We start from the raw sequence: 11,180 nt of genomic DNA, 5'->3' as shown, positions 1-11,180 counted from the left end.
GCCCCGCAACCCAAGTTCTAGGACACTCCCCCGCCAACGCCACCACACTGATTGGAATGAACCAACTATGGAATTTTACACAAGAACAAGTGTCTTGCAACCCTCGTCGTTCACACAAACGTGTTAACTGAAGGAAAAGGAGCAGAATTGGGTAGCTCACTAATGTTCTCGCCACCGAACCAAAGTTGTTGGTGTAGTCCCCCAGTCGTTTGTCGAGCCATAGATGACGCGGATCCAAGGAGGTGGATGGTGGTTTGGGGAGAGTGGAGGGTGGATGTGTCGGTGCTCAAGCTTGGTGACACCGACGCCGCTGCTGACCCAGTTCCACCAAAGGAGGGACCTATGGGACCTCACGTCGAACACCTTGTGGGCGCTGACAGAGATCACCAGCCCACCGGAATTATGAACTGTGATCTAAGCGAACGGCTTCAGGCGGTTACCGAGGGGTGGTTGAGCACCATTGTAGTGGTGGTGGTGGTGGTGGTGATGGTCTGTCGGATCCATAGCTAAAGGTCGTCGGAGTTGGGGTAGAAGTAGTGATGAGGTGTGACGAGCGCCCGCCACCCACGCCAAGGATAGAAAGCCTCCAATACCACTTCTCACCCCTGGCCACCGGTGGATCACCGTCGACATGAGCTCACGAGTGGATACGGGACGAGGACGCCAGCAGGGCAAACCCCACTGCCTTGGCGACTTAGATTTATGGATAATAGAGTTGTTGCCAGATACAGCACAGGTTCAGGCACTTATGTGACGATACAGACACTAGCCACTTGGCCCCACAATTCAGTACAAGAAGGTAAACGTAATATGACAAATGCGTAAGCTACTGAGGACTATGTCTTCTTCTCAAGGTCACTCCCATCAGTGATGATCGCTGGGTGTGACATGGCGTGGCCTGGCAGCGGCTAGTTGCGCCTACGCTTGGCCTGGGCCTAGCCAACGACGCCTCTCTCTTGGCCGCCTGGCCTAGGCGCGATGAAGGACGGATCATGGCGGCGCGGCGGGGGACGGAGGCGCCGCGGCACTCGCCGAGCACGCGCATGGAGCTTGGAGGCGGAGGGTGAGGCGTCGGTGATCGGGTCCGACGGCAGCTGCAATCGATGGGCGGCTGGCAGCGTACCTCACGCGGAGGATTCCTCCTCTCCGTGGGATACGGAGGTGTCGCGGGGATGGGGGGGATGGGGGCGTCATAGGGGATGGCGGCGACGGCGTGGGATGGAGGCGGAAGCGCGGCGGATTGGGACGGTCGGATGGCGGCCGCACAGCGCCATGGGCCGCGACGCACGAGCGCGGAGTGGGGTAGACGAGCTTCCGTAAAGATTTGATTTTTCTTTTTAGGCGAGCGGTGCATGCAGCATCGAGTGGAGCGAGACGTCCGACCTTCCGGACGTCTTAATGGTAGCATTACCGTTTACACACAGTTGTCTCCTTTGCGATGGAAAGCTAGCTTCCTATCCAACACAGTTGGGTGCAACACAGAGAAACAATTGTTGCAACAGATTCTGATTTGGGTCCAAGAACAGCAGAAACAAATACCAGTCTCTATCCAAAAGTAATTCAGAACTGTAAATATTAGAAGAGGGCACCGCGCCACAACACATGACGAGCACGGTGCTAGCTAGATTGAGAGGTGGAGCTTCACATGACGGTTAAGGGGAGCCATCAGTGGTAAAATAGAGAGGTTAACAATATTTAAGCAAGATTAAATTATGGGTGGGGTTCACAGAAGAAAATCATCATCTACTTGTACATTGACCATGTGCCCAGTCCTATCATATATACCAGGTCCCAAGGGCAACCACCACTCTGAAATAGCAATCATCATTTGGTGGTTTCATTCGGTAGACGATGACTGGACAAGCCCAAATTAATACATATACTTTCCAAGTCCAAAAAGAATGTGGTTCTTAATTCTCGAGGAATCAATCGGTCTTAATTTTGATCAAATATATAAAAAAATGTACTAATATTTATGTGTAATAAGTTTCATTATATAAATAATGAAACATATTTTTCATTATAAACCTATTTGAATGTACAAATGTCAATATTATTTTCTATAAACTTACGCCAAACCAAAGACGACATTCTTTTTTACTTACTCTAGCAACAGAGGACTCAAAAAACATGTGGCTAAAAACGGGCAGTGCAGTGGCTCAAAATTACAACAGAGGACTCAAAAAAACTGTGATATCAATTTTTATGTATTTGGTAGTAGGACTATGAATGTAAATCAATACTGGTTGTGGGTCAAGCAATTTAACATTTACACGGTCCAAATAAATATACTACCAAGACAATTTTATGAAATTTAATAGAACTAATGTGTATTTTTCTATAAACTTGATCAAAGATAGTTGACTTAGGACAAAACTAAAATAAATTATAATTTGGAACTGAGCGTGTATGTTTAATGAACTTAGTTTTTATTGGCTGGCGAAATTTACAAAGAAGCAATACACGTCCAAATTTTATGGGCCAGGAAAATTTTGTTCTGTTTTCCCAAGGTCACAAAACCAAACACATCCCATATAGGTATCCTATAAATTTAAAATATCTTAATCTAGTTGCTAGTCAAAAAAACATAGAGTTTGACTATAAATTAAGATACATGTGTCCGTGTCTAAAAATGAAACAGAGTGACTCTTTTATATAAAATGTAGTATGTACTCAACAGAAAGCTATGCAAGTTAAATGGTCTACATGTATATGTTATTGAGGTAAATATGTGTATCAACCATGTGTTTGGTTTGAGCGACGAAGGAAGATGGGATAGCTCGATTCCATGTTTGAAGATGTTTGGTTGGGGGACATGTTTGGTTTGAGGACAAAGGCAGATGGGATAGCTCGATTCTATATTTGAAGATGTTTGGTTGAGAGACATAAGAGATAGGGTCATATGAGAATGTTCCCTCCAGATACAGGATGCCCCCATCCATCCATAAAAATATGGGATGGGACTGTCCCTTTTTCTCATCCGTGTAGGACAAGGCAAAAATGCCGGCATGAGAAAGTTGTCGGGCACAAGTGAGGCATCGCATAGGGGCCTCGCGGCACATGAATTGCCGGCATGAGAAAGTTGTCGGGCATAAGTGAGGCATCGCATAGGGGCCTCGCGGCACATGAAAATGAGGTCGGTGCAGCATTGCTATAGAAAAGACTTTCAGAGGTGGTCAAAACCCATTTTCAGAGGCGGGCAGCACAACTACCTCTGGCAAATTGTCACTTTATAGGCAGTCGAAATCCATTTTCAGAGGCAAGAAATGGGGCTGCCCCTGACAAATGGTCATTGTTAAATCAATTAACAAAGGGGGCACGTTAAGATGCCCGCCATGCTCGCCTCTGTTCTGACCAAGATCTTCAACACATATAACTATGGATTATGCACTCATTTTTTCATTATATATAAATAGATATCTTTTGTATCAACATTTTGTAATCTTATATTGAATATTTCAGCCACTTAATGATTTTAAATGAAAAAAAGTTTCAACTACACATGGACGAGAGAGAGTTTGGAGGTAAAAGGTAAAGATATATTGATAAAAGATCGATGAATTGGATGCCTTAATCAGACATGATCCTCCGATACATATAGAGCAGGGTGATCATATTCTAGTAGAAAATCTTTCTAAGATGCAATCTTTAAGTTTTGGACGAGAGAGAGTTTGACATCTTATCTTTTATGAAATTAATCAGAGTGCTATAGTAGACTTAACTATCTAACATGAGATCTCTTAGAGTTAGTTTTGGAAACTCAAAAAAAAATGGATCCTGGACGTTTTTTTCAGGATAGATAATCCATGCACATGCTACTTTAATTAGCTATTTAGTTTTTTCATAGAGGGCCATCTGTCCCTAGGTTTGCCTTCTCCTTCCTTTTAAACTAGAAGCATATCCCGCGCGTTGCTGCAGGAATTACGAATGATTTAGAATGGAATTAGTCTATATATAATTACTTATATAAATAAATAAATTGTTATGAATTAATGCTAATGGATTAAGACATGGCATGTTGACATAGGCAACAAAATGTTTATGTGTCTCCTGACGTGGACATCACAATTACATATGCTAGCGTGGTTTAATTGCATGTGATAGTGTATTGCTGAGGTTGTCACAAAAAAAATGTATTGCTGAGGTGGATAGCTTGCATGTTGTTGAGATATATCTCTAATGTGGTTTAGGATTATAAGAGATATAGATATAGAATGACTAATAACAGTGACAGACATTCTGATAACTAATACTAACAGTGACAAACATTTATAAAAAAAAAAAAAAAAAAAAAACAGTGACAAGCATATCTAGTTGGTGGCAGAAGTAGGTGGCAGGATAAAACGTCACGTGCTCATACTTGTTTCATTGTTTGACTTCTGATAACTCATAGCGCGAAGCCAGATGCAACCTAAAACTAAAGCGGATTCAGCAAAGCTGCGGTTCATGGAGATCCCCAAGATCGACCTCCACGGGCTGGAGCCCGGCAGGCCGGGGTGGGAGGAAGCCCGGACGGCGGTGACCGCGTCCATGGTGGTGCACGGCTGCGTCGTGGTCGCGCACGACGCGCTCGGCCCAGAGCTCCGGCGGGCTCTGTTCTGCCGCGCCATGCCGGAGGTGTTCGCGCTCCCGCTGGAGGCCAAGCAGCGGAACGACTCCCGCTGGGGGCCGTTCAACGGCTACATCAGTGGGGTCCCCGGCATGGCCATGGAGAGCATCCGCGACGCGGATGCCGCCGACGGCGGCAGCTTCCGCGACTTCGCCCGCCTTCTCTGGCCGCAGCAGGGCAACCAGGAATTCTGGTAAACCACCCACGATTCCTGCCCATTTCCATGCCATCCATCATCTTGCAGCGTTCTCAAACGCATCTCGTTGTTTCTGTCACGGCAATTTCACATGGTATCGATCCGCCGGGCCCGCCGTCCAGTGACACGATCGTCTCGTTTGCCAAGACATGCTGAAGCTGGAGCGGATGGTGGAGAAGATGACGCTGGAGGGCCTCGGGGTCCGGGACGAGAAGAGCGTCGGCGACCACCTGGAGTCGCTCACCCACGGCGTGCGGCTGTCGCGCTACGGCGCGCCTCTGGACAAGGAGACCGGCGTGTCCATGAAAGAGCACCGCGACAGCACCATGGTCACGGGGATCTTGCAGCACGAGGTGGAAGGCCGGACACGGTCACCTTCGTTGCCGGCGAGCAGTTCAGGGTACCGTACGGATCAATCCACACTTATCTTCTCCGAGCCGTCAGGATCTCCCGATTGATATGTCGCGTACGTCGCGCAGGTCGTCACGAACGGGCGGGTGCCGGCGTGCCTCCACCGCGTCAGGACGCCGAGCAGCCGCGAGCGCTTCTCGGTACTGTTCGGTTGCCGGTCCAGGGACAACGCCACGGTGCGCGCGATGGACGAGCTCGTCGTCGACGGTGACCAGCCTCTGCTGTACGAGCCCGTGAGGTACGAGGAGTACTCCAGCGCGCTAATCCGGCGATCCGCTGATGGATTGGAGAAAGAGGAACCCATCATGGCGTGATATCTGGCCACAAAGAAGGGTTCCGTACTGAGTTTCAAAAAAAGAAGGGTTCCGTACTGTAGGTCTGCAGCCACGGAAGAATCCAACTTTCATCCCTTTTCAGTAGCCATCGCAATTGTCTTGTTAAAATATATAATAATGTAAAAAAATCCTTGGCAATATGCAAATAAAATGGCATAAACTTCCATCACTCCGAACATGCAGATAGGAAAGCAGCAACACAAACATGCCACCACAACATTTATATTGCTGCAACAATGTTTGATTACAATCATGGGAATCATGTACAGGTATTACAATCATGAGACTCCCAGCAATGTTTGATTGCATGAATTAATCAACTAGCTATGGCGTACACTTGAGTAAGATCCTAAGGAGCGACGAAAACGTATGTATCTGAAGTCTAGCCCATCCTTCCTGGGACAAGGTACAGTTGCGCATAGATCATCATAGGCCCTATTCGCTTGTCTTATGAGTCGTACTGTTTCAGTGAAGGAACAGTGTTTTTATCTCACAATAAATCAACGAACAGTACTTTCAGCCATGGCTTTTCAGCGAAGCGAACATACTCTCTGGGACGAAAAATGTGAAGGTGGGGCTGCTTATCAGAAGGTTGGGATTTGCAGTGGAGATGTCAGCAAGAGCAATCTTCTTTGTGATGACAGCAGGAATTTCCAATTGGAGGACTGTTGCAAAGTTTCACTTGAGGAAAGTGCAACCCAAGAACATGAAAACATAAGCCGTCAGCGAAGTAAGGAGCTCAAGGGACCATGTAGGCGGGATGATGAAAGCTGGGATCACTGGAACAAGAAAAGAACCCAAGATCCAACCACCCACAAAGACTCCGAGCCTGGAAAAATAAACAAGTTAAAACCTGGGGCATGACTTATAACAACTAAGATAGTATCCAGTGGAAATGCTCACTAACCCTGTGGTGGACGCCCTGACAAGATTCTTCATCTTCTCATTGAGGAAGTATATGCATGAGACGAGTGATAGTGCAAGCTGCAAAAGCAAACTGTCAATGGCATGCCTCCAAAATTTGTTACAGCTGAAAAGATAACTGCAGTAAGCTTCATCTTATATATGATTCCAGTTTCATAATTCTAATTCTCAAACAAAAAGGGAGATCTCCCAGCTACTGTGAATACCAGTGATTTCTGGAGAGGCACTAGAGAAAGAGGTAGACAGTACAAAGTCATAACCTTAATGACAATCGAACTTATGAGTCTATGACCTTACATAAATATACAGTTTTGGCCCTTCAGTGAACATGTATGATGCAGGGAGAGCAACATCTTAAATTTAACAAATTCAGTACTTAAAACAGTATTTGAGTAGCTATCCAAATGAATCCAGGCATACCTGAAAGGTCGGCCCAGTCTCAGCAGAAGTTGCAATGCTCCACCCAGCAAAGAATGCAAAAAAAGCAAATCTCCTTAAAATGATCTCTAGTGATGGCACCTCAAAGTATCCAAGCAGTGCCTTAAGCCATGATGGGGATTCTTCAACTTGCTTTTTTAGCTTGCTTTTCAGATTGATGTTGGATTTCTTACGGTGTGAGTAGCTATTCATTATTATCTTGTCATAAGCACCTTCAATGGCCTCTTCACTTTCTTCATACCCAGCGTATTGTTTTAGAAGAAAATTCCGTGCACTCTGGACCTCTTCTTCAGATGCATCATGATCAACGCCAAGAAGTTTGTACGGATCCCATGATTGTTGTCTTGGAAATACTGGAGTGTGCCCTGCAGATGCACATAGATAGGTCAACTGCAGTGGAGATACAGTAGCTAATGCTGGTACTAAAACAACCAGCAGCACAAAAGTACGGAACTGAAGAAAAAGTCTTCCAGCTTAAAACCAAAAAAAACTGAAATAACAACCATGATGATGAAAAAACTACAGAAAATTAACTCTTAGCCACACAAAATTAGTATTAAAGGTTCATTGATCACAACTGAGGCTAAGCTTTGCTTGCTAAATGCTAACTCAATATCTCCACTACAGAGATTTGGTATTTTCACTTCACCAATCAAAGTGTAAGAACAGCCAAACATAGTTCAAAATGTTTGTTCCAGATTCTGACTAAGTGAATGAAACTTTGAAGTTATGATATCTTTTCCAACTGGTTCAGCAATACGTAGAGAAGCCTGAGCTGAAACATGATTAACCAACTCAACATTAACGAACTGTGGCCCTAGAAACAATTGCAAAAAAAAAGAATGGCAAAAAGAAAAGAAAAGTAAAGTTATATGTACTTGTGCCGAGCCTCAATAAACAAAGACAGGTTAAATCCCAGTCTCACAATATGAGGAGTAGGTTATGTACCTAGATTTCAGCTCGTTTGATCTTATCAGGACAATGAGTCCAGAGGGAAACAGTTATTATCAGCCAGTAACCATTTTCCAGATTCACAAAAAAAAATGGGCTAAGTTAGGCTAACTGGGCAGGGACACAGGTGATTTATGGTTACCCAAGGAGGTAACATTTGTGGATGTCACAGGGCAAATTGTGTCTCAACATTTCTCTTATCTCACAGAACGATAGAGTTGACCAGAAGAGACGATTTTTGCAGACTTTGTGCAGGTTTTTACAGTCAACAAAAAGGCAACATGCACAATGGTTCACCTCGATTGCCTTCCGAAAACAACTAAGCTTCTTTTAGGCTGAAAGAAGCTTAACAGGCTGTTATACACAAATAAAAACCTTCCGTCAGTGTCTCCCTTTCCTTTAGGATCATGTTCAATTGTTTATTAATTCTGAACTCGATAAACTATAACATTCTTGTAATGCCTCCCGAGTTTTGCTTCCTAGATAAGCAAGGTAGCAGAATAACTGCAGCTACGGCATTAACTGAATCTACAGTTTCTCCGTCCTTACCGCTGCCGTAGCTGCCGACGCCGACGGAGAGGCTCCCGGAGCACCGGGGCCGTGTCAGGGGCGCGCTTCTTCTTCCCGCCAAAGCATACTCCGCCCCAGCTCTGCAAAATTCACCAAAGCCACATGAACTAATCAGCATGTGAAGGCCGAAACTAACAAACTGACTAGCTAACACGTCAAGAGGATGGAAATGAGCCGAGCGTACACGTGGAGGAGGGGCCTCGGGGGGCGATGCAGAGGGCGGGCGGTGAAGGCTGCCCGGTTGAAGGCGGCGGCGGCCTGCATCTCCGCCGCCGCGACAACGCGACGTGGTGGGGTGGGGGTGGGGGTGGGGATGGAGGACTGGGTGCGATGGAGGAGGCGGAGGCAGAGGCGGGGCGATGGCGGCGAGAGGAGGAGAGGCGTGAGACGGAGACGGAGTAGTTGGGGATCGGATAGGATGACGGAGGAAGGGGACGAAAGGTGGCCGGCGGCGTGGTTGGTGGGTCCGTGGGTGCGAGTCGTATTTTTAATGGACCGAATTAAGGCCCGACCCATGAGAATGAGCCCTGATTCGGCCCACTCTTAAATGGTCCACAAATTCAATAATTTGAACGTCCGCTAGATATGCATAAACTTAAAAACTTAAAAATGGAGAGATCTTTCAAATAATTTATTATTTTTCTCCAAAAAGAACATAAGAAACTAGGAATGTGCAACGAGCAGAACTTCCATAGATTTAACAGCTCCTCATATAACCTTCAATGGCATGTCTAGAATAAGCAACGAACACGAGATGGACCACCAACAGTGACCCAATGGCGTCATGTCATTCATGTGGTTAGTTTTTTGGAGAACATGAGGCAGGACAATCTTGTAGGGCCATTAAGGCCGTCCCAGAGTGTTGACTTCAGATCGCCACATCGGCAGCAATCGCCGTGGAGGAGAGAGCATAGAAAACTGGGAGCTTGTACAACAAGAACTAGCCAAAATTATTATATTGTACGGGCCATATATGATGCCTAATAAAATTCTAATTATTGACCGGAACGGAGGGGAGCATTATATATTGGTGAATTCCATTGTATGAATTGCAATGGCACAATGTGTTCCTTGTTGAAGTTCGGTGAAGAGGCTCAGTGCAGGCGTCCACGTTAGAGAGCATGGCAGAAAAAGGGTGCCCAACGATGACATCTTGTGCCAAACGACTTAAGGAGCACTTTTGCTTACGTACAGTACTTGCTAATGATCGATATTTCCATGTGGGCGGGGGTTCTCTCTAAGCTCCGTGTGCTGATAGGCATTAGCCATTAGGTAATCTAAGCTAAGCATGCAAGCATCCAAAAGAGCAGAACGAGTGGAGTGACGAGCCAGAGTGGTTGCAAGTTTGGAAGGTACTGCCTCCGTCCCCCACAGAAGAACGTAATTCTGGAACAGTATCACGTGTTAGTACAGTAACTTTAATCAATTATAGATAAAAAAATATAAATATTTATAATATCAAATAAATATCATTAGATTAATTATGAAATGTATTTTCATAATAAATTAATTTGGAGTCATAAATGTGAATATTATTTACTAGAAACTTAGTTGAACGTGAACCACTTTACATGGCACGTAACTCATAGTTGCATTCTTTCTTGGACGGAGGTAGTACCATGTCATCTCCGAGAGACAGGTCTAAAATGGTTGACTTTCCTTTCCCCTTCCTCAATGCTGAACCCGTACGGTACCCTAACCCCTCCATCGCCAATTCACTTTCATATCGTGCCGCCGAGACGGCCACTTGATATTTTTTGTCATTTTTTCTATGTCTGATAAAAAAAAGAGACGGTCACTTGATGCAGGTCTTATGATATGTTGTAAATTAAATAAACTTGGAATAATTACTGGTCAAGGGAGCAAAAATTTGTAATCTATCACAAGTTATAGAAATTATGAATCAAGATTTCCGGAGGGGTGCTTGATTTTGTTACATTGTTGAGATTATTGGGCCGGTCCGGGCGTGCGCAAGTTGTACTTCATGGAGATCAAGGGAGGCCGCCAAAGCGCTACCACGTCCAGGTCGACATTGCTGGCAGCGACATTGTCGATACGGGATCCATGGGGTTTTCCACGGAGAAGAGAGAAGAAGACCTAGTCCAACTAGGATTCCCTACATGTAATCCTACTAGAACTAGTTGGATTAAATCCTACTAGGATCTCTACTTTGTAACCGACTAGGACTCCCGCCTCTCCTAGACTATATAAAGGAGGGCAGGGGTCCCTAGATCAGGAGCTAGACACATAACCGACAGAACACACAACCACAACAAATAGCGTAGGGCGTAATATACTATCCACCCCACACTGGACGTAGGGCGCCGTGATTTTCCGGCGTGCCGAACCAGGATAAATCGTTGTCTCCCTGCGTTTACCATCGAGTTCCTGCATGTTTTACCACCGGCAACCCGTCACGGGGTACCCGGGACGGTGATTTGTTCGGAGGGGTATCGGCGTCTGCAGGAACTCGATGGTAAACGCAGGGAGACAATGATTTATACTGGTTCGGCACGTCGGAAAATCACGGCGCCCTACGTCCAGTGTGGGGTGGATAGTATATTGCGCCCTGCGCTATTTGTTGTGGTTGTGAGTTCTGTCGGTTATGTGTGTGTCAGGTGCCGATCTAGGGACTCCTGCCCTCCTTTATATAGTCCAGGAGAGGCGGGAGTCCTAGTCGGTTACAAAGTAGAGATCCTAGTAGGATTACGTGTAACTAGTCCTAGTAGGATTACATGTAGGGAAT

The 11,180-nt window shown here is 45.7% G+C and overlaps 1 protein-coding gene and 1 pseudogene across 1 annotated transcript; one reads left to right on the top strand and one right to left on the bottom strand.

Annotated features, from left to right (window-relative positions):
• The first annotated feature begins 4,359 nt into the window (after positions 1-4,359).
• Positions 4,360-5,563, top strand: LOC136502091 (probable 2-oxoglutarate-dependent dioxygenase AOP1.2; annotated as a pseudogene).
• A 172-nt stretch (positions 5,564-5,735) lies between these two features.
• On the bottom strand, positions 5,736-8,879 carry LOC136501300 (protein CHAPERONE-LIKE PROTEIN OF POR1, chloroplastic-like). The gene is made up of 5 exons (XM_066496804.1): positions 8,619-8,879; positions 8,414-8,514; positions 6,896-7,278; positions 6,459-6,535; positions 5,736-6,380 (listed from the first exon to the last, which is right to left on the bottom strand). The coding sequence occupies exons 1-5, from the start codon at positions 8,696-8,698 to the stop codon at positions 6,230-6,232; spliced, it is 792 nt and encodes a 263-aa protein (XP_066352901.1). The 5' UTR covers positions 8,699-8,879; the 3' UTR covers positions 5,736-6,229.
• Between the last annotated feature and the right edge of the window lie 2,301 nt (positions 8,880-11,180).

This window comes from Miscanthus floridulus, chromosome 13 (genome assembly GCF_019320115.1).
Source record: "Miscanthus floridulus cultivar M001 chromosome 13, ASM1932011v1, whole genome shotgun sequence".
Lineage (NCBI taxonomy): Eukaryota > Viridiplantae > Streptophyta > Magnoliopsida > Poales > Poaceae > Miscanthus > Miscanthus floridulus.
Note: the sequence above shows the minus strand (reverse complement) of the source record. Positions and strands in the feature narration are given on the sequence as shown.

What these genes read in the sequence shown, in the direction of transcription:
- LOC136501300 (XM_066496804.1), bottom strand. Translation starts at nt 8,698, where the DNA reads ATGCAGGCCGCCGCCGCCTTCAACCGGGCAGCCTTCACCGCCCGCCCT. An exon ending in CGTCGGCAGCTACGGCAGCG is followed by an intron (nt 7,279 to 8,413) that starts GTAAGGACGGAG and finishes GTGCATCTGCAG; the next exon opens with GGCACACTCCAGTATTTCCA. An exon ending in AGACTGGGCCGACCTTTCAG is followed by an intron (nt 6,536 to 6,895) that starts GTATGCCTGGAT and finishes TTGCTTTTGCAG; the next exon opens with CTTGCACTATCACTCGTCTC.